Consider the following 24216-nt stretch of genomic DNA (forward strand, 5'->3'; position numbering starts at 1 on the left):
GATTTTTTAGTGCAAGAAGTTACAACATAGCTTAAGTGTTCGAAATTTGATGCATTACGGTACTCGTTTTAATATTTTATTTAAATTGTCGTTTCAATTTGGCTGAAACTTTGCATAGACGTTTCTATACGCAAAAGATGCCATTTTGTGCTGCTGGTTTAATTTTTTGCAACACGACTCATTTTTGTGAAGCAAATAAAAATGCTATTTTGGGAAGGTATTGATGATTACAAATATTTTCAGGGCCAAAATGGTTCGTTTGATCGGTATGACGTCTTCTATAAAGTTGTAGATAATATTTTTGTCTCTCCGATAAAATCTACACCTTAAAAATTTTTTTTTGAAAAACAAACTAAAATAAATGTAAAATTATCGTCAAGTTTTGCCGGGGGGTTAAGACATAGAGAACTAATATTTTGTAGGAAGATGATCTGCATTATGAAGAACCATCATGCAAAAATTTAACGCTCTACGACATCATTTATTTGACGATAAAACTTGACGATAATAGAGCCGATACCTATCTAAAAGCTCATTTTTTTGAAAATCTATTTTTTTATTAAGACTACAAAGAATTATTTCAACATTGCAACCAAAGAAAAAGTTATAGAGTGTATATTTTTTTCAGAGAGACAAAATTATTATCCACAACTTTATCGAAGAGGTCATACCGATCAAACAAACCGTTCTGGCCCTAAAAATATTTGTCATCATCAATACCTTCCCAAAAAAAAGCATTTTCAATAGCTTCTAAAAAATAAGTCTTACTCTAAAAAATTAAAACAATAGCACAAAATGACATCTTTTGCCTATAAAAATATCTATGCAAAGTTTCAGCCAAATTAAAAATGACAATTTAATCGTTATGTACTCGGCAGGGTACCCGGGTACCTTTTCAGACTTTATTGCTTTAAAAAACGAGGATAACCTCAGCTCAGCCAGCTAAAACTTATGGAATGCTCCTAATAAATCATTTTTCATCATCAGACAAACATTGTTTGTGTAAACAATGTTTACGAAGATTAAAAATTTAAAAAAAATAGACAAATTTTCCAATCTTTTGACGGGTCAAGATTGGAAATCGGTCAAGAAATGAAAAAGCAAGAAGCATTTCATTTTGTGGGTACCCGGGTACCCTGCCGAGTACTTAGGGGAAAGTAGGTAAAGACGGACACTGCGGGTAAGATGGACACTTTCAATATTTCACAAACTAGAATGTATTATGATAGTTGAGTGATGCGAATACCTTCTTTATAGTGTGTTAATGCTTTTGAGTTGCATTATCGGTTTTCAGCAAGCAAACTGTCAAATTTGTGAGTAAAACAAAGAATATTTTCTTGAACGCGCAATTTGATGTAATTTTTATTCCACGGAAAATAGTGAAAAACTCGTGAAACGTGATTTCATTTGTTCACAATAGTAAAGTGATAAATAAGTCTTTCCTCGGTTTTCTAGTGAAAATCCAGCAGATTTTCGATGTTCCGATGAAGAGCTACGATCGTTTGAAAAATTTACAACCAGGTCGGGCAAGACGGACACACTATGGTAGGGAAAGATGGACAGACGGATTTTCCAAGAATTTTCACATGTAGCATCTGTTGTGTACTACAGATGTCCACAAAGTACACCCGCGAGAGAAACCAGCAGATATTAATCACTTAGCAGTTAGAACAGGCCATATAGGCGGAGAATTTTCGCCTTCATCGAAACCCATCCTCTCAAACTGTTCACGTGATGTATAGATAGACTCTAATAACGTAGAGTAATGTATGGCCATCACTTAACACATAAATCAAAACAATACTTAACGTACTACATCTTTTTTGTGAGTGTCCACCTTTACCTTCGTAGTGTCCATCTTACCCACCCCAAGTGTCCGTCTTTCCCAACCATGTCAAAAAACAGCAATTTGTAGTCTTATTTTTGAAGACCAAAAACACATAAAACTTGGAGGAAGTTCACTAATACCAAAAATGATTATGAAAACAAATGACCTTAAGTTTCAATTTGTATGACTACTGCGATCTAAATAGCAATACCTAAGTAATTATTTAGGTTAAACCTTAGGGTGTCCGTCTTTACCTACTTTCCCCTACGTGTGTTAAAATTGCCGAGTACATAACGGTTAAATAAAATATTAAAACTGGGACATTTTTTATGGAACTGCTCAGCAATAAAAAACCTATCGCTTTGTTAGTATCAAACATGCTAGTGTTGTATTCATTATTCTCATTAAACTCAAAAAAAAACAGTAGAGGGTCGCAGTAGACAGGTTACTACGTTGATCACGCGGTGTACGTTGAATATTTTAATACTCAGCTTGGAAAATAGGTTCAATTGATGGGTTAACACTAATGCTCACCTAATTTTTTTATTGCATCTTATAGCATTTTTTCTCAGCTTTCCAATGCTGGTCTCAGATCGAAAATCGGTAGCTGCGAACCCGGTTGAAATTGCCTTTTTCTGATATAATCCAAGATGGCGGCCAAATTCAAGATGGCGGCCTGAATTCTGATTACTTCAAATGAAAACCCTATCATTCTTCTTTACAGAAAAGTGCTACTTGTAGTACTTTACATAACGAATTTTAGAGATATAGCTCAAATAATACATCAAGAATTGTCAAAATTTCAACTTTTCTGTAAACTGTATCACCCCTTGGTGACCAAGGGGTCAACAAATTCGATCAAACAAAAATGGCATTCGGCAGAGCTGAATGCCACCACGGGTCGGTAATTGGCGATTACCGAAGGCCACGGAAGTGCTCACTGCTAGCAAGCAGTCCCGGACCATCAGCGGGAGCTAGCCTAGGTCGTGGCGAGATTCAGGCACTGGGCCGCTGAATTCTCGCAAAAGCCACACTGGCCGGAAGCAGCTCCGCCGGAGCGAGTAGTGCCGCTCCCACCACCCACATGCACTATACCGCCCATTGGGACTGATGCCAGTAATGTTCCCAATTACGGCAACTGGTCGCATCACTATAGGATAAGAGTCGGATTTCGTTTTCGTACCATGATTTTGGGCTGGCACCTGCGCCGAGCTCCCTTAGTAATGTCGTGTGATAACGGCTTGAAACGGCGAGATTACAACCGGTGCAGGGGTCTCCGTCCCGTAAAACCTGGCAGGCCTTCCAGTACGTTCCGAGTCCATTGCCGGGTGGGAACCCGGCAGGAGTAGGATCAGATGTCTTTTCCTGACTTGCGCCGGTCGGGGGTGTCATAGTTGCCCATAAGGCGCTATGGCAGCCGCCCCTAGCCATGGCCTCGCTGCTCCGGCATAGACTACCTTGGGACCATTTAGGCGACTACTCCATTATGGATAAGGATAGCGGCTGGTGGGGGGACCCAATAAACAAAAATGTTCAACTCAAAAACAAAAGAGACGGGTGCGGAGGGGTTACCAAATCCCTTCGCACGAGGTGGCATCCAGCGGTCTCCGCAGAAGAAGGCGGAGACGGATGCGGCGAAGTCTGGAGGTGGAAAAACGGCGAATCCGTCGGTGTCCACACCAGACATCTCGGTAGACGGTCCCTTGCTAGTCAAGGCCGTCGAAAGGTGTATGGACACGCGGCCAAGAGTGGCGGCGCTGTCTGAACAACTCGATGCCATAATCGAGTTCTTGGCGAACAGGCGAAACATCGCTGGCGACCTGAAGCAGAGCCTCCTCCTGCTTCGGAGCACCATTGATGAAGCCAGAAAGGAGCACGAAGAACTCGTAGCTCGGGTGAAGGCGGCCGAGAAAGCGGCCAGGACCGGGAGGGCGACTGCATCTAAAGAGGTGCAGACAGACGCCCCCTCGTTCGCGTCGGTCTGCTCCACGGGGCAGGTCGCTAAGCGAACGAGGCAGTCTCCGGGGGAAACGGCCCCCGGGAACACCAAGAAACGATTGGTCGTGCTACTCCCACGGGAGAACACACGCCCACCGGTTCAAGGTCCACCGCGGAAAAGGCACAGGTGGAGGCTACGGGCAACCCTTGGACTACCGTAGAGGGTAGGAAGCGTCGGGAAGGTGCGACGCGACATGATGGCGGAGCGGCCAGAGGACCAAAAAAGGTCAAAAAGGCGCGGAGTAGGGGTGATGCCCTCATACTCAAGACGGATGGGTCGAAGTACTCAGAAGTCTTGAAGAAGATGAGGGGGGAAACCCAGCTCAAGGATCTGGGGGCGGATGTGCGGAGTATCCGCCGATCTCGCACTGGCGAGATGATACTTGAGCTCCGGAAGGACGCCAAGAACAAGGGGGCTACCTACAAAACGGTAGCTGAAAAGGTCCTAGGGAAGGAGGTGCAAGTGCGGGCACTCACCTCAGAAGTGACTCTCCAGCTTAAAAACCTGGACGAAATCACTGAGGGGTGCGACATTGCACAAGCCCTAAAAGCGAAGTGCGGGGTGGAGGTGGCTAAGGAGTCAATCCGCCTCCGCAAAGGTCCGGCGGGGACCCAGATAGCTACCTTCCGACTACCGTCGGCGGACGCTAACCTGGCCCTGAAAGAGGGCAAGTTGAAGGTCGGCTGGTCTGTATGTCCTCTGGGAATACTACAGCAACCAGACATTTGCTTCCGGTGCTTTGAGGGCGGACATAAGTCCTGGACCTGCAAGGGGCCCGATAGGAGCCAGCTGTGCAGGCGATGTGGAGGTGCAGGCCATAAAGCAAAGGACTGTGGGGAGTCTCCCAAGTGCATGGTATGTTCCGGGAAACGGGACGCCAAACACTTTATGGGAGGCCCCAGGTGCCCAGCCGGTAAGCCGGCTGCGAAACCACGGGCGTAAGGGTGACGCAACTGAACCTGAACCATTGCTTCGCGGCTCAGCAGCTGCTACACCAAGCAGCCACTGAGTCGTTGTCGGACATCGCCGTCATATCGGATCCCTACCGCATCCCTCCCGGAAACGGTAACTGGGTTGCGGATAAGTCCAGTTTGGCGGCCATATGTACGACGAGCAAGTTCCCGGTTCAGGAGGTTGTTTCAACCTCAGATGAAGGGTACGTAGTTGCTAAGGTAAACGGAGTGTTCTACTGCAGTTGCTATGCTCCGCCACGTTGGTCTACCGAAAGGTTCACCCAGATGGTCGACCTCCTATCCATGGAGCTAACGGGCCTAACGCCGTTGGTGGTGGCGGGCGACTTCAACGCTTGGGCTGTTGAGTGGGGAAGTCGCTTCACGAACCAGAGGGGCCAGATCCTGTTGGGGGCTTTTGCAAAGCTCAACCTAGATCTGGCCAACGTTGGGAACAAAAGTACATTTAGCAGAAATGGTGCGGAGTCGATCATCGACGTGACGTTCTCCAGCCCAGGACTGATCAAGAACTGGAGGGTAGACGATGGCTACACTAATAGCGACCACCAGGCGGTCTGTTATAGTGTAGACAACAACGAGAGGCGGCAAGCGACGGGTAGAGCCAACACTCCGACCGTTCGCGGGTGGAAGACATCGCACTTTGATGCCGAGGTATTCGAAGAGGCAATGAGAAGGGAGCGCGAGGGGGGCAGTTGGATCCGCCCGACTGCTGACCAACTAGTTGCTATGCTATCACGGGCGTGCGACGCCACCATGCCTAGGACTCGCCAACCTAGGGATGGAAAGCCACCGGTTTACTGGTGGACGGACGCGATAGCCGACCTTCGCAGTGCGTGCCTCCGTGCAAGACGGAGGATGCAGCGTGCGCGAAACGAAGAAGAGAGGACAGAGCGCCGCGCAGCATTCAGTTCGGCAAGATCGATGCTAAAGAGTGCGATAAAGGCCAGCAAGAGGGCCTGCTTCGATAGGCTATGTGCGAGTGCCAATACAAATCCGTGGGGTGACGCCTACAGGATCGTAATGGCCAAGACTAAAGGCGCGCTGGCGCCTGCAGAGCCATCACCAGCGATGCTGGAGCGTATCATCGAGGGGCTATTTCCACGCCACGAGCCAAGTCCTTGGCCTCCGGCAGTCGAGTCTCACGTCCGACGTTCCAGTATCTCAGACATAGACCAGAGATGGTCGGCCAACCTGCCGAGCATCCAATCCGTGAGCGACGACAGCCGTGTCGAGGCAGGGGAGGAGGCAAGGGTTGCGAATGAGGAACTCATCGTGATCGCCAAATCCCTAAAGGTGAGCAAGGCACCGAGACCGGATGGTATCCCTAACCTGGCGATCAGGCTGGCGATAAAAACGGCCCCCGGGCTGTTCAGGGCAGTCATGCAGAGGTGCCTGGATGACTGTCTCTTTCCGGACAGGTGGAAGCGGCAGAGACTGGTCTTATTGCCGAAGGCTGGGAAACCGCCAGGGGACCCATCGGCATATAGGCCTATCTGCCTGCTGGACACCGCGGGCAAGGTGCTTGAGAGGATCATCCTCAACAGACTGGTGAGGTACACGGAGGGTGTACACGGTCTGGCAAGTAACCAGTTCGGCTTCCGGAAGGGCAGGTCCACGCTGGACGCAATCTCTTCCGTCATCAAGACGGCGGAGGTAGCAATCCAGCGCAAGAGAAGGGGAATACGCTACTGCGCAATCGTCACGCTCGACGTGAAGAATGCGTTCAATAGTGCCAGTTGGGACTCCATAGCGCTCGCGCTCAGGAGCATCCATGTACCGGTGTCGCTGTACAAGATTCTGGAAAATTATTTCCAGAATCGAGTACTTGTTTACGACACGGAGGAGGGTCAGAAGTGCGTCCCACTTACCGCAGGAGTTCCGCAAGGTTCTATCCTGGGCCCGGTGTTGTGGAATGTCATGTATGACGGAGTGTTGAAACTCAAGTTCCCTGTAGGGGTTGTGATCGTCGGCTTTGCAGACGACATAACGCTGGAGGTTTACGGCGAGTCTATCGAGGAGGTCGAGTTGACGGCCGCGCACTGTATACGCAAGGTCGAGGACTGGATGCGCTCCAGGAAACTGGAGCTCGCGCATCATAAGACGGAGGTCACGGTTGCGAACAACCGTAAATCGGAGCAACAGGCGGTGGTCAGAGTCGGAGACTGCACCATCACCTCGAAGCGATCCCTGAAGCTCTTGGGGATTATGGTGGACGACAAGCTCACGTTCGGGAGTCACGTCGACTATGCCTGTAAGAGGGCCTCATCGGCTATTGCAGCACTATCTCGTATGATGTCCAATAGCTCAGCGGTTTATGGCAGCAAGCGAAGACTTCTTGCCAGCGTGGTTTCGTCCATACTTAGGTATGGTGGGCCAGTGTGGTCCAGAGCGCTAGGTACTAACAGTTACCGTGGTAAACTGGAAAGTACCTACAGGCTCATGTGCCTGAGAGTTGCGAGTGCGTATCGTACGGTGTCATACGATGCAATCTGTGTCTTGTCCGGCATGATGCCTATCAGCATCGCCATCAAGGAGGACAGAGAGTGTTTCGACCAACGTGACACAAGGGGCATACGAGGTACCAGAAGGTCATTCTCGATGCTCCGCTGGCAGCGGGAATGGTCCAACTCCACAAAGGGCAGATGGACGCACCGACTCATACCGGAGATATCCGGCTGGGTCGGGAGACGACATGGTGAAGTGAACTTCCACCTGACACAAATCCTGTCAGGCCATGGTTGTTTCAGGCAATATCTGCACAGGTTCGGACACGCGGTGTCCCCCATGTGTCCCGAGTGCGTGGAGGAGGAGGAGACTGCTGAGCATGTCTTCTTCGTATGCCCCCGTTTTGCAAGAGCGAGGAGCAACATGATGGCTGTGAGCGGGCCTGGCACTACTCCGGACAATCTAGTCCGGAGGATGTGCGACGACTCGGACATCTGGAACGCGGTCTGTGCGGCCGCCTCTCAGATTGTTCTGGAGCTGCAACGTGTGTGGCGGGTCAACCACCAACACGCCAGTGGTAGCTAATTACCAGTCTCCAGGTAGTTAGCTAGGAAGTTATAGGAGTAAAGAGGGTGCATCACGCACAAAAGCCACTCCCCGACGTAATACTTAACCGTCGTTCCGGGAAAACCAGAGCTGGAGACTGGAGGGGTTTTAGTGGGTCGGGACAGGGATCAGTAGGTGTCTGGGCGAGTGTAACTACCCCAGCATCTCTCCCCTAGTCTCATCCCCACACCCTGAGTTCTCTTCTCAGGTGTCTGTTTGCAGATTTCCCCGCCACCTTTAAAAAAAAAAAAAAAAAAAAATTGCATTATCATTTTTTCTCTATTTGTAATAACTATGTGCATTTATATCAAATTTGAAAGACCTTGTGCTTCTAAAGGGCTAGTTTCAGCGAGAATTGCTCAATAAGAGTTTAAGGAAAAACTGATTGAGGGAAAAAGGAAGAGTTGAGGGAAAAACTGATTTTTCTCCACCGGGAATGGGTTAAGCTTAAATCCGCTTGAGAAAATGTCTTGAGGCCAGAAATTTTAAAAATCGTTTTTAAAGAATTTACGTTTTCAAAGACCAGAGGCAACGAAAATAATTTAAAATTCGATTCAAAATTTATGAAATAGTATTGTAGAGGCTTAAAAATGCAGAGCCTGTCTTTGTTTTTTTTTTTTTCTCAAATTGCTTGCATACTCCTCCAAAATCAGAAAGACTTATTTTTCAAATAAAAAAGTCAAAAGTCAAACGAATAATTTTCGCTATGGCCCTTATACCATAGCGAAAATTATTCGCTTAAAATAATTCTGGAAAGATACCACGCAAGGATAACAATGGTATCGAGCGGGGGCCTAGTGTGGTTGGTAACGTCTCCGCCAACCACGCTTGACGCCTGGGTTCGAATCCCACCGCCGACATAGGTGTCGATGGTTGTGAGGTGGCGTGATCCACTCACAACCAACCCAACTGGTCTAGATTCAATCCTAGCCGACACCGGGAGATTTTCTGAGGCGAAAAATCTCTGGGATCACGCCTTCCATCGCATGAGGAAGTAAAGCCGTTGGCGGCGGTCCGTTAATAAACGGGTCGTGAGTTAGGGACCTGGGTGTGGAGTCCGCCTCCCTGGGCGTCGGTAATTGGCCACAACAGTGGCTGAAATAGACCGACGGAAAATAAGCGGGAAAAAAAAAAAAAACAATGGTATCAAATTAGTCCTTTCTCTATTGTCGAGGCAATGACTGAGCCTCAAGAGATCCTTAAGAAAACGGAAAATATATTTTGAACTACAGAGATACACACAATTGTTCATAATTCAGCTCACAATTGCCATGACACGTTTCCAGGGACTAGAAAAAGATGATAAACATGTTCAAATATTTCTGAATATTTATAAAGTCAGCAATCAGATTTTAAGTTGAAGTCAGAAATGCACCAAAAACATAAAAAAATTCAGTTATAATATAAAAGTAATAAATTCAATTTTTTAAATAGATTTTTGTTGAAAATTCGGAAATTTAGAACGCGGATTCAGGAAACACAAAACAAGCTTCTTATTTAGCTCAAAAAGGCAAAAATTGTTTCTAAGTAGCAGTAAAATTGTATTGAAGCCTGAAAGAAACTAACAACATCAATGTAAAATCAATTTCGAAACTGAATCTAGAAAAGTGTGTACAAAAATTTATTCTCAAACAAATTTAAAATTGCCAGAAACGGCTATCATTGCAGTTTCAGGCAAGACGAAAAACTATCTCGATTCGGGGTCAAAAAAATGTGCTCTAATTATTTTGAAAACGCTGAAAAATAACTAGAATGTTTTCTCTCATACACTAAAAATGACTATGAAAAAGTTATCAGAAAACAAGAAAAAAAAAATTAAATAATTTTTAAAGTCAATTCAATAAATAAATTTAAAGTCAATTCAATTTAAAATTAAGTTTTAAAAGAGAAAAGGCTGTCAGAAATGGGGAATTTAGTTAAAAAAATTTATATTTTATTTTTAAATAAGCACTTTGAATAAGGCCAAAATCCGTAATAAAGCTTAAAAACAATTGATGAAATTTCTCAAGGCTTGAAATGATAGGAAATGATTTGCAGTTGCATTCCTCAGCCATGAAAATTCGAAAAATCAACAGCAAATAGATGTTGGCCGAAGTAGTTAGCCCTTTTGAGAGTTTTAAATGAAATAATAATACATATTAAAATCCAAATTCTCTCACAAATTTATTTTGTCAATGAATGAACGTGGTTGAACTTTTATATTTATGCGTTTTAAAACCGGGAAAAACACCAATTTCTAACCGGGAATACCGGGGAAAAACCGGGAATTTGAAATTGGGATTCTGCTGGCCACCCTGAATTTGTAAAAGAATCAATAAATGAACAACGAAAACATGCCACCCAGCAACATTGTCAAAATCTAAGCAGTAAGCCTAAAGATAACTTAAAATGCATCCGGAATGTGACAACCACATATCAACAAAATTTACGGAGGACACCTTCGAATAAAGTCTCGGGTAGAAAGAGATTTAAAAAAAAATACCAACGCAAATTAAAAGTTTATGAGAAAGCATAGAAGGGCTGTAAAAAACATTCAAACTAATACTTCTAGTGTTACTGTACATATAACCAATATTCAACATAGTGTTGAAATCCGCTGCGTTATCTCTGTGCTAGAAAAACCACAAATATTGGCAATTGTTACTCACCTTATCCATTGCTTTTCCGCGCCACCATCCTTTATTATCCCCTTCTTTACCAATAATGATGACATGACACCCTTGTATTAGCGGTAATTGGTTAGGTTCATAAGGAGAAAAATCAAATAGTGCAGTCGCTGTAACTTCTTTGAAAGGCCATTGAAGAGACTGATTTAACCTAGAAGAATATGTTTCCACAATCATTTGATTGAAGCTAGCGTATTTTAATGGTGCGTAGATTTTCACAGTTTCGCATAGAAATTGGATATTTTATTTAGATATGGTCGGGTATTTTTTTTAACTCTTAATGTGTACCCGACCCGTTTCCAAGGCACGAATAAAGTAGAAGGTTTTGTTTTCAGGATCGGGTACTAGTTTGAAAAAAAAAATCGGTCTTAATTTGAGTTACGTACTGTGTGTATATTTTCATGAAAATAAATAAAGTTTTCTGAAGTTTATTTGCAAATATCTGAAAATCTGGATGGATCTCTGCATGCATTTAGTCTGCATGCAACTGGTCAGCAAAAACTTTTTTAATGAAATTAGTAACAGCTTAGAAATATTGTATGATGTTGTTAGGAAAGTTCGAAAAACATAAACATTAAGAATAAAATGTAACAAAGGGCGATTTTTGCCTTTCTCCTAGAAAGGTTGAGCAATCACTTGCAAAACCGAAAGTATAAAAGTGCTCCAAAGGGCCGAATAGCATATATCACTCGACTCAGCACGACGAGCTGAGCATTTTCTGTATGTGTGTGTGTGTATGTGTGTGTGTATGTGCAGATTTTTATTCTCACTCACTTTTCTCAGAGATGGCTGGACCGATTTTCATGAAATTAATTGCAAAGGAAAGGTCTTGTTGCCCCATACGACCCTATTAAATTTCATTGTAATCGGATTTTTAGTTTGGAGGTTATGTATCAAAATGTAAGAACCATGAAACATCATTATCTCAAAAACTACACAACAGATTTGAACAAAATTGATTTCAAATGAACGGGCTACCTTGAAAACCCTTAACTTTCAAATTTTATGAAGATTAAACAAACGGTTCAAAAGTTATAAAAAGAAACGTGTTCTGTAGACTGTTTAATCTCACTCATGTTTCTCAGAGATGGCTGAACCGATTTTCATAAAATCAGTGTCAAACGGAAGGTCTAGTTGCCTTATAAGACCCTATTGATTTGTTTTGCAATCGGACTATTACTTTGCCTGTTATGTTTAAAAATGTGAAATCTAGCTATGAAAAGGAACATGAGCCGAAGACTACTTGAACTCACTCACTTTTCTCAGAGATGGCTGACCCGATTTCCACAAAATTAGTGTCAATTGATAAGTCTATCTGCCTCATAACACCCTATTGAATTTTACTGTAATCGAACTGTAATTTCGTCTGAAATGTGAAAATATCGAAACTTCATTATCTCAGAAACTACGCAATCGAACTGATCAATATTATTATCAGATGAGCGGGCTAGTTAAGGGTTAACTGATGAATTATGATTGAATACGTGGTTTCAAAGTTTGGCTGCCCTATACGTGTCCATTTCATTTGATTATAATAGAACTTATAAACTTATAAACTATTATAAAGCAACCGTTATGTATAAAATTGTTAATAAAACAAAGAAAGTCTATTATCTCCAAAATTACATGACTTATTTGAAAATAACTAGTGTCATACGAACGAGCCATCTCTCAAACTTACAAATAACGAACTTCATAACAATTTGACATGTGGCTCAAAAGTTATGGAAAGAAAAAAAAATCAAAAAGTATTTAAAACTATACCTGCTTTGATCGATATATGTGGCCTCAACATAATTTAAATGTGGTATCGTACTATTTGAACGTTCCAAATTCATTGATTCCTTGCGATGTGTTTAAAGTCTGCAAATGTTCGACAAATCGGCCACAGGATCAGCGATGGAAAAAAATCACCTCTAGCGATTTTGAATACATATAAAGGAAGCCTAAGATGCGTTGACATCGTCGTCAGTATGCGAATAACAAAGTATCGGTGTTGGTTCACTCTCTTTGCTTTCCTTTTTACGATATATTGCTTGTCGTTAGCGTACACCACAACATATGGCTCTCAACGTGCACAACTCGGTATATGAAGTTATTCATCTCTGTTACACAGAGCGATCAGATCTTGTTATGTTACTACCCATGAATAAGATTTTTTGTCAGAAAAAGAAAGAATATGACAATGTATGCTCTCCTACTCTCGCTCAAGTCAACCGCTGCCGAAGTTGTCCCTTCCCCCACACTTTGTTTCTCACCGCACCACATCTCTGCTGCTGCTCAGGTGACATGATATTCTTCTGCTGCTATTCGTTGTTCCCCTTACGACCGGCATATGGAGAGACAAACGCAACGAGCGAATCGCTTCTCAGAGCAGATGTAGTCTAGTCGTGTGTTTATTTTCTCCCAGAAACCTACGCACCATATCATCATTTCATTATGTGTTGAGAGGATTCAAGTTTAGTCCCGGTCTGTAACACTTCATGATGTGTACATGTGGAGATTAAACGATGATTGCATCATATTCGTTTCGTTTCCATCACTGCACAGGATATGATCAAAGTCAAACAACAAATCGTTTGAAATGATTGGTTTTATCGAAGTGACAGCATCCTCGACTTTTGACTTTTGTACACCGCCTTAATTCTGAATACATCCATATTGGGTGGTATTCGGTCATTTTCAGCAGATTTTCTGGCATCAATCTGACACCGGAAATACTCATATTGGGAGGTATTTAGTTATTTCGGTTGCTTCCCAGAATTTAAAAGTGGTTGTGTTTAAATTCAAAATGGTGTCCAGGGTCAATGTTTGGTTTCTATGCATCATCTCAATTACGAAAATATATTGAGTATTATTCGGTCATTTTCGACTGTTCCTAGAAGTTGCCATTTAGCAATTCAAAATGATGCTTGAGGTCAATTGTTAGCTCATTGCATCATTCTGGTTTCAGAGATACTCATATTGGATGGTATTTCGTTATTTTAGACTGTTTTTCACAAACCGGAAAGCGCCATCTTGGATTTTAAAATGGTATTTTAGATAATTTCTGGCCTCTGAGCGTCATTCTGGTTGAAGAAACACCCATATTGGGTGTTATTCGATCATTTTCGGCTGTTTCCCAGGAACCGGAAGTCGCCAACCTAGAACCCAAAATGGGGGTTTGGTCGATTTCTCTAGATCCGGAGATACTCATGTTAGACGGAAATCGGCCATTTTTGGCTGTTTTCCAGAAACTAGAAGTTACCATCTTACAATTTTAAATGGTGTCCGAGGTCAAATTTTAGCTTCTTGCAACATTCTGGCTGCGGAGATACTCATATTGGGTGGTATTTGGTCACTTTGGGCTGTTTTTCAGAAATCGAAAGTCGTCATTTTGGACTTTAAAATTGCCTGTGGAATCAATTTCTGTCATCTGGGCGTAATTCTGGGTCCGAAAACATTCATATTGAATGGTATTTGGTCATTTCCGGCTGTTCAATGAGAATCGTTCATTTCAGGCTGTTTTCCAGAAACCAGAAGTTTCCATCTTATAATTCAAAATGTTTTCTGAAGTTGATTTATGGCTCCAGTGCATTATTACGATTCCAGAAATACCCATATTGGGTGGTATTTGGTCGTTTGCCGCAGTTTTTTTTTAAACCGGAAGTCGCCATTTTGAATTTTATAACGGCATTCGGAGACAATTTCTGGATTTCGAACGTCATACTGGTTGAAGAAACACTCATATTGGGTGCTATTTGGTCATTTTCAGCTGTTTTTCAGAAACCGGAAGTCGCTATCTTACAATCCAAAATGTTGCCTGAGGTCGGTTTTGAAACATATTTGTTACCACTAAAAACATTCACCTGCCAAATTTGTTTGCATTTAGTTGATTAGTTCTCGAGATGTGCAGAAATTTGTGTTTCATTTGTATGGAACCCCTCCCTTCCAGAAAATGGAGGGGTGTCGAACCATTATGGTCATATTTGTTACCCCTTAAAACATCCACATGCCAAATTCGGTTTCATTTGCTTGGTTTGTTCTTGAGTTGTGTAGAAAATAATGTTTGATTTGTAATGGACCCCTCCCTTTCAAAAAAGGGAGGGGTCTCAAACTATCATAGGAACCTTTATCGGCACCAAAAACCCCTACATATAAATTTTCACGTCGATCGGTTTGGTAGTTTTCGAGCCTATATGGATCAGACAAACAGACCGGACTGCATTTTTATATGTTTAGATTACAACATCAATATTTTAGTACCTACAGAGTGAATATACATTTATTGGATTGAAGCGTTTATGTAAATCTATTTCTACAAATAAAAGTTTGAATGAGAAAGGCTGGGTCTGACCGCTAGGTGGATTAATTTAGGTTTTTTTTTGGTGACTGGCCCCGATTTATTTACATAGATTACAGGATGCTCGAACTCATCTATGGAGTTGAGCTAGTTAGTTTTAAGTCTGTGTCCCAATTCGGTTCATGGTTGATGGAACCAGTGACCGTTTTGGGATTGGTGCTCCATACCTGGTATGGAATTGTGAGGTAACTTTCGAAGAAGTTGAACCTCGATGAAGCAAGAGTTCCGCAAAAGTAAAACAAATGCGCTGAGCTCTCAGGTTCAGTGTTGCAGAAGCGGCATCTGTCGGTTGGAACTTTGCTGATAGAGATGAGAGAGCGAGAGAGTGTCCGGTGAGGAGTCTTGTGATGATGTGTAGTTCACTACGAGTTAAACTAAGTAGCTTTTTGGTAACCGCAAGGTCGAGGTAGATAAAATGTTTAGCTTGTCTACAAACCTGCGCACGTTGCCGATGAGATGGTATTTTTACCATTTCCCATATACTTAGTTCGCCTTTAATGGCGGATATGGAGGTACCCAGAAACGTTTCCGGTCCAATGAATTGCTGAGCAGATCCTTGTCTTGCTAGGCTGTCGGCAAGTTCGGCAAAAAAAAAGTTTCTGGTTTATGTAGCACAGATATATACAGGGTGTTAGGTAGCTCACTTAAAATCGTTTAAGGGGTGATAGAGGACACTATTTGATGAAAAAAATCCTTCTACGCATATGGTCAAAATTCAACTACTGCAGAGTTATTCACTTTTTCCTGTTTTCGGTTATGTTTGCCTTCAACGAGATCTAGTACAAGAAGTGTGATAGCTAGCTCAATTCTGTTTGCTTCTTTGGGACGCTGAGAAAATTTCGTAATCGGTAGTGTCCTAAAAACGTCAAATTAGAGAAAAAAGAAGCAAAAAAGAAATGAACAAATGTGAAATCGGATGTTTTTTGAGAACTGAAATGCAATTTTCTCTCTGAAATGTGCGATAAACATGTTTTTTTTTGTTAACCAAATTAAACATTGAAGTCTACTCTACAAGTTGTTCTTTGACACCAAGCACCTAACTCATTAAGTTTAGCTGCTATTTCACTTCAAAATCAATAAGTTGCGCCTTCATGCAGCGACGCATCTAAGTAAACACAGTGAAGCAGAAAGTTGTGATCCTTACAACACTGAACGACTTACTCGCGCGACTTACTGCATTTAGAGTGTAATAGCAGCTAAACTAATAGAGCTAGATGATTGATGTAAAAGAACAACTTGTAGAGTGGATTTCAATACAATTTCAAAAGTGGACAACAAAATCCATCTTTATCACACATTTCAGAGAGAAAATTGCAGTTTAGGTCTCAAAAAACTTTTGTTTTAACGTTTGTTCCTTTCTAAGTGCTGATTATTTTCTCTAGTTGGACGTTTTTAAGACACTATTGATTACGAAATTTTCTCAGCTTTCCAACGAAATCAACAGAAATGAGCTAGCTATCACGCTTCTTGTGATAGACCTCGTTAAAGGCAGACATAACCGAAAACTGAAAAAGTGAATAACTCTGCAGTAGTTGAATTCTGACCATATGCGTAAAAGGATTTTTTTCATAAAATAGGGTCCTCTATCACCCCTTAAAGGATTTTAAGTGAGCTACCTAACACCCTGTGTATTTACTGCACTTTGTTTGGATATTCTCAATGTGCTCCTTGAAAGTAAAATTTTTATCATAAATTAGCTCTAAGTGTTTAACTTTATTAGATCAACTTAAGATTGCACCGTTCATCTTAACAACATGATTATTAGCGGGTTGGAGAAAAGAAACTCTTGGCTTATGTGTTTTTGATGCATTAGGAGAAATCCTCCTGTCGATGCAGCAAAATAGATTGCAGGAAAATGATTTTGACAGCTTTTATTTTAACTGAACGTGGTGCTTCAAATCTATAATTATTATAATTAGTATTATACATTTAGTTTTAGTTTTTTTAAGCTTACATTCAGTGTCTCTTATCTATCTCCTGGCTGCTGGGCACGGTTTAACGTGCACCACGTGCGACTTGTCTTAGGTTAAGCTGAAGTAGTTTTATTTATTTTTAATTCTAATTACAAATAGTATACAAATAGTACTCCTACCTACTTTCACTGACACCAAATCAACACTTTTAACAACTTTTCTTTTACTAAAACTTTCACTCGCTAACTAGTAGGTTAGGTTAGCACGTTTCCGGTCCAATGAATTGCTGAGCAGATCCTTGTCTTGCTAGGCTGTCGGCAAGTTCGGCAAAAAAAAAGTTTCTGGTTTATGTAGCACAGATATATACAGGGTGTTAGGTAGCTCACTTAAAATCGTTTAAGGGGTGATAGAGGACACTATTTGATGAAAAAAATCCTTCTACGCATATGGTCAAAATTCAACTACTGCAGAGTTATTCACTTTTTCCTGTTTTCGGTTATGTTTGCCTTCAACGAGATCTAGTACAAGAAGTGTGATAGCTAGCTCAATTCTGTTTGCTTCTTTGGGACGCTGAGAAAATTTCGTAATCGGTAGTGTCCTAAAAACGTCAAATTAGAGAAAAAAGAAGCAAAAAAGAAATGAACAAATGTGAAATCGGATGTTTTTTGAGAACTGAAATGCAATTTTCTCTCTGAAATGTGCGATAAACATGTTTTTTTTTGTTAACCAAATTAAACATTGAAGTCTACTCTACAAGTTGTTCTTTGACACCAAGCACCTAACTCATTAAGTTTAGCTGCTATTTCACTTCAAAATCAATAAGTTGCGCCTTCATGCAGCGACGCATCTAAGTAAACACAGTGAAGCAGAAAGTTGTGATCCTTACAACACTGAACGACTTACTCGCGCGACTTACTGCATTTAGAGTGTAATAGCAGCTAAACTAATAGAGCTAGATGATTGATGTAAAAGAACAACTTGTAGAGTGGATTTCAATACAATTTCAAAAGTGGACAACAAAATCCATCTTTATCACACATTTCAGAGAGAAAATTGCAGTTTAGGTCTCAAAAAACTTTTGTTTTAACGTTTGTTCCTTTCTAAGTGCTGATTATTTTCTCTAGTTGGACGTTTTTAAGACACTATTGATTACGAAATTTTCTCAGCTTTCCAACGAAATCAACAGAAATGAGCTAGCTATCACGCTTCTTGTGATAGACCTCGTTAAAGGCAGACATAACCGAAAACTGAAAAAGTGAATAACTCTGCAGTAGTTGAATTCTGACCATATGCGTAAAAGGATTTTTTTCATAAAATAGGGTCCTCTATCACCCTTTAAAGGATTTTAAGTGAGCTACCTAACACCCTGTGTATTTACTGCACTTTGTTTGGATATTCTCAATGTGCTCCTTGAAAGTAAAATTTTTATCATAAATTAGCTCTAAGTGTTTAACTTTATTAGATCAACTTAAGATTGCACCGTTCATCTTAACAACATGATTATTAGTGGGTTGGAGAAAAGAAACTCTTGGCTTATGTGTTTTTGATGCATTAAGAGAAATCCTCCTGTCGATGCAGCAAAATAGATTGCAGGAAAATGATTTTGACAGCTTTTATTTTAACTGAACGTGGTGCTTCAAATCTATAATTATTATAATTAGTATTATACATTTAGTTTTAGTTTTTTAAGCTTACATTCAGTGTCTCTTATCTATCTCCTGGCTGCTGGGCACGGTTTAACGTGCACCACGTGCGACTTGTCTTAGGTTAAGCTGAAGTAGTTTTATTTATTTTTAATTCTAATTACAAATAGTATACAAATAGTACTCCTACCTACTTTCACTGACACCAAATCAACACTTTTAACAACTTTTCTTTTACTAAAACTTTCACTCGCTAACTAGTAGGTTAGCACAGGTCTTGCTGCTATCGCCTCGGGACTTGGAAAGAAAGACCAAGAGAGACCGATCACCTGACAGCTCAAACACTTCTGCCGCAGATCGTTATCATGTGAGGCGCCGCTTCGGCGGTTGTCAAGCGCCCTTCGAGATCAGTATTAACCGGGATGGCTAGTTCGACGGTTTCTCCGCTAACAGACTCCCCCGGGTGTAGTCCGGAGCTATCCGGATCTTCACGACTCTTTCGCACGTCGAGCAATGCCAACCGCGATACCGGTCGTAACACGCCCTTTCCGCCGATCATAACGACGGCTCGTCTAATTCGACCGTCCGGTGCCTGGATCAATCGAATGATTCGTCCTCGTTTCCATCCATTGCGTTTCATCGGTTCAGCAACCATCACCAGGTCTTCGCGTTCCAGAGCCCTAGTTTCGTCGAACCATTTTGGCTGTTGTCGAGTCACCGGAAAATATTCAAGCAACCAACGTCCCCAAAATACTTTCAATTGCTGCTGAATGAGGTCCCAAGACTTTCCCGGAATTTGTCGACGTGTTAGTTCGCTTAATGGTTCCCAAGGTCTATCGTGAGATTGTCTCTGCCCGCTCGAGCTCAACAGCAGAAAATGGTTCGGCGTTAAAGCCTCCGATTCCGCTGACTCCAACGGTAAATACGTCAGAGGCCTTGAATTAACTATGCTTTCAGCCTCCACGACCAGTGTCTGCAACCCCTCGTCATCGAGTGTTCCCTCGGTATATGCTTCAGCCATGGCCGCTTTAACGGATTGCACCAAGCGTTCCCACGCTCCACCCATATGAGGCGCTCCCGGTGGTATAAAATTCCATTTGATGTTCGTGTTTGTGAACGTTGCGCTCAGTCCCTGGCTTATCTGGTGCTTAAGTACTCGATCTGCCCCCTGGAAATTCGTTGCATTATCGCTAAAAAACTCCACTGGCGGGCCTCTGCGACTAACGAATCTACGGATGCAGGATATGCAGGATTCAGTAAACAGAGTGTAGGCGATTTCGAGATGAACAGCTCATACCGTCAGGCAGGTGAATAATGCTACCCACCGTTTGACTTCCGATCTCCCCAGTTTCACCTGCAGCGGCCCGAAGTAGTCCACTCCTGTGTAGGTGAATGCGCGCTCGTTGTGTGCAATGGTGCCATCGGTGGAACTCTAGGTCGGGCTCGGCGAATTTTACAGTGCTGGCAATCACGGCTAATTTTCTTCACCGCTACGCGAAGTCTCGGAATACTGTAGAGCTGGCGCATCTCGTTGGCAACCGTTTCTTTGTTGCCATGCTGATAATAGCAATGGTATTTGTGAATCAGGAGTTCCGTAACTCGATGCTTTCTCGGCAAGATCACGGGATGACGCACAGTATACGGTACATCAGTCGATCCAATTCGTCCCTTTTAACGCAACAAACCGTCGTTATCCAAAATCGGCATCAGTGGGTAGAGGCCATTTTCCGTACACCTCGTCGCCGACTTGCTCGTCCCACTCAGTACCTTCTCGCCACAAGTCTTGAATCAAAGTCTTCCCATGGATAATAAATGGCGAAAGCAGACCTAGCGGGTCGAACAGAGTCATAACACATCGCAGGATTTGTCTTTTTGTTGGTCGGAAGGCTGCCTGAACCAGCCGTTGCACTTTCTTCGTCATCTGAGTGCAGAAACTCAGCTCGTCAGTTGATGGACTCCAAAGCATTCCGGGCACCCTTTCGCTTTTCACACCGTCACCCAAACTGAGCAACTTATCTGGTCCATGTCGCACCTCTCCTAAATGTTTGAGCACTGCGCTACTATTGGAACGCCAGTTATGTAGCTTGAAACCTCCATTGCCATGAACGTAGCGGACTTCGCTGCTTCTTCTTCGGAACCAAAACTGGCCAAGTAGTCGTCGACGTAATGGTCGCTGATGATCGCTTTTGATGCTTCCGGGTAGAACTCAAAATGTTCTTCTGCATTTCTGTTCTTCACGAACTGTGCCGAGGCTTGTGAGCAGGTGCTACCAAAGGTGGCCACATCCATTAGATCCATTAGAAACACCAAGAAACGATTGGTCGTGCAACTCCCACGGGAGAACACGCCAACCGGTTCAAGGTCCACCGCGGAAAAGGCACAGGTGGAGGCTACGGGCAACCCTTGGACTACCGTAGAGGGTAGGAAGCGTCGGGAAGGTGCAAGCGGCCAGAGAACCAAAAAAGGTCAAAAAGGCGCGGAGTAGGGGTGATGCCCTCATACTCAAGACGGATGGGTCGAAGTACTCAGAAGTCTTGAAGAAGATGAGGGGGGAAACCCAGCTCAAGGATCTGGGGACGGATATGCGAAGCATCCACCGATTTCGCACTGGCGAGATGATACTTGAGCTCCGGAAGGACGCCAAGAACAAGGAGGCTACCTACAAAATGGTAGCTGAAAAGGACCTAGGGAAGGAGGCTGCTACACCAAGCAGCCACTGAGTCGTTGTCGGACATCGCCATCATATCGGACCCCTACCGCATCCCTCCCGGAAACGGTAACTGGGTTGCGGATAAGTCCAGTATGGCGGCCATATGTACGACGAGCAAGTTCCCGGTTCAGGAGGTTGTTTCAACCTCAGATGAAGGGTACGTAGTTGCTAAGGTGAACGGAGTGTTCTACTGCAGTTGCTATGCTCCGCCACGTTGGTCTACCGAAAGGTTCACTCAGATGGTCAACCTCTTATCCATGGAGCTAACGGGCCTAACGCCGTTGGTGGTGGCGGGCGACTTCAAGGCTTGGGCTGTTGAGTGGGGGAGTCGCTTCATGAACCAGAGGGGCCAGATCCTGTTGGAGGCTTTGGCAAAGCTCAGCCTAGAACTGGCCAACGTTGGGAACAAAAGTACATTTAACAGAAATGGTGCGGAGTCGATCATCGACGTGACGTTCTTCAGCCCAGGACTAATCAAGAACTGGAGGTAGACGATGGCTACACTAATAGCGACCACCAGCCGGTCTGTTATAGTGTAGCCAACAACGAGAGGCGGCAAGCGACGGGTAGAGCCAACACTCCAACCGTTCGCGGGTGGAAGACATCGCACCTTGATGCCATGATGGCATTCGAAGAGCCAATGAGAAGGGATCGCGAGGGGGGCAGTTGGCTCTGCCCGACTGCTGACCAACTAGTTGCTATGCTATCGCGGGCGTGCGACGCCACCATGCCTAGGACTCGCCAACCTAGGAATGGGAAGCCACCAGTTTACTGGTGGACGGACGCAATAGCCGACCTTCGCAGTGCGTGCCTTCGTGCAAGACGGAGGAGCGTATCACTCTTTCCGCGCCACGAGTCAAGTCCTTGGCCTCCGGCGGTCGAGTCTTACGTCCGACGTTCCAGTATCTCAGACATAGACCAGGTATGGTCGGCCAACCTGCCCAGCACTCAATCCGTGAGCGACGACAGCCGCGTCGAGGCAGGGGAGGGAGAAAGGGTTACGAATGAGGAACTCATTGGATCGCCAAACCCCTAAAGGTGAGCAAGGCACCAGGACCGGATGGTATCCCTAACCTGGCGATCAGGCTGGCGATAAAAACGGCCCCCGAGCTGTTCAGGGCAGTCATGCAGAGGTGCCTGGATGACTGTCTTTTTCCGGACAGGTGGAATCGGCAGAGACTGGTCTTATTGCCGAAGGCTGGGAAACCGCCAGGGGACCCATCGGCATATAGGCCTATCTGCCTGCTGGACAGCGCGGCACAGTGGTCGGAAAAGGCAATTTGACGAACTTAATTCTTTTGTGCTTAAACGGTTGATGTTAGCCAAAGACAATATTCATAAGAATTTCACAAAAATATAACGGAAATGTTGATAAGAAAATTTTTTGATCATGGCCTACTATCATAAAAATAAAAAATCTAACTTTTGATACAGCGAAGATACATGAATAGTTTCTTTAGCAAAGTTGTAGAACTAAAATATGAAACTTTGCAGAAGATATAGAATTTCTATGACGTCTATTTACTGAAATACAAAGCATTTTCGCTGTCAACCCTTTCAAATTTAGTTTTTCTAGCATAACTTTTTAAATATTGTTTTTTCAAGAGCATAATGTTCCAGACAAATATGACCAACATAAAAACACAGGTTTCTTTCGAAGACAGCATATTGCTACAATCATTCTATACTGAGCTAGAGCGTTTTTTCACTAAATTATTTTCCAGATTTAAATGCGTATAGGGGAGAATACAAGTTATTTTCGCTGTCAACCCTTTCAAATTTAGTTTTTCTAGCATAACTTTCTAAATATTGTTTTTTCAAGAACATAATGTTCCAGACAAATATGACCAACATAAAAACACAGGTTTCTTTCGAAGACAGCATGTTGCTACAATCGTTCTATACTGAGCTAGAGCGTTTTTTCACTTAATTATTTTCCAAATTAAATGCGTATAGGGGAGAAAGGAGCAAACCGGTGCACATCATCAAATACTTTTTTTAAAGCTTAGACCTCGTACTATAAGCTAGTTAAACTTTGATACTTGACAATTCATAAATGAATGAGTAGAGTAATGTTTTGGGTATGTATGTTTCTTGGGTTTTCTATACAAAAATGCACAAACTACCTGATTAATGAACGATGATTTGAAAATTTATGAAACAGATAACTCGCAATACTTTCAAAATTAGTGGGAACGCTTCTTAGGCATATTTAGTTGGTGATAGGTGCATCCATCAGTCATTCAACGTGAGTAAAATAAACACATAAATGCAATGTTTATAGTTAATTATTTATTTCATCTTCATCTGTCTCGTTTTCACTCTATGTGAAAATTAGTATAAGCTTAGCATCTTTTGGAAATTCTTAATGCTTCTTTTGCGGTTTGACCCGCAAGCCGGCATTTACTAAATCTTAAGGAACCAATAGACGACGTATAAGATCACCGTTAGTAACAGTTCGTGAAATTTTTCGCATGTGATCTAGCCTGAACCTTTGTATCACTTTGTTCAGTGACTCTTGCGCTACTTCAGATAATTGGCTTGATAGAATATTGAAATGGTTAATAATGTCCGCACCGTGAAATAATATTTTATGGCAAGTAAAACCAAGGATATATGGACACCAACAAACGAGCAGTTTCCAAACAACAGTGTTTGAATTTTGATGCGTTTATTTACCGGCCAGATGTAATGAACTGTAGTATTGTAGCGCAACGTTGCATTGCATGTAGATCATTTGTTGGTTTCCATATATCCTTGGTTTTACTTGCCAGTCCATATGTTATGTGTTTATTTCAATCACGTCGATTGACTGATGGATCCATCATGGATGCACCTATCAACAACTAAATATACCTAAGAAGTGTTCTCACTAATTTTGAATGTATTGCGAGTTATCTGTTTCATAAATTCACAAATCATCGTTCATTAATCAGGTAGTTTGTGCATTTTTGTGTAGAAAACCCCAGAAACATACATACCCAAAACATCACTCTACTCATTCATTTATGAATTTTCAAGTATCAAAGTTTAACTAGCTTATAGAACAAGGTCTAAGCTTTAAAAAAAGTATTTGAAGATGTGCACCGGTTT

At 42.8% G+C, this 24216-nt stretch overlaps 1 protein-coding gene across 10 annotated transcripts in view; it reads right to left on the bottom strand.

Moving 5' to 3' along the window:
* LOC129724161 (protein vav) overlaps nt 1-24216 on the bottom strand; it is an 874164-nt gene that overhangs the window by 140627 nt on the left and 709321 nt on the right. For 9 of the 10 annotated variants that reach the window (XR_008727880.1, XM_055678825.1, XM_055678820.1 and 6 more), the window contains one exon: nt 10498-10666. The exons of the other annotated variant lie outside the window; for it this stretch is intronic. Coding sequence is in view for 8 of the 9 variants with exons in the window: in XM_055678825.1 (XP_055534800.1) it covers nt 10498-10666 (169 nt within the window). In the remaining variant the exon portion in view is untranslated. The remainder of the gene's footprint in view (nt 1-10497; nt 10667-24216) is intronic. 10 annotated transcript variants of the gene reach the window in all.

The sequence above is a fragment of the Wyeomyia smithii genome, chromosome 2, assembly GCF_029784165.1.
Source record: "Wyeomyia smithii strain HCP4-BCI-WySm-NY-G18 chromosome 2, ASM2978416v1, whole genome shotgun sequence".
Lineage (NCBI taxonomy): Eukaryota > Metazoa > Arthropoda > Insecta > Diptera > Culicidae > Wyeomyia > Wyeomyia smithii.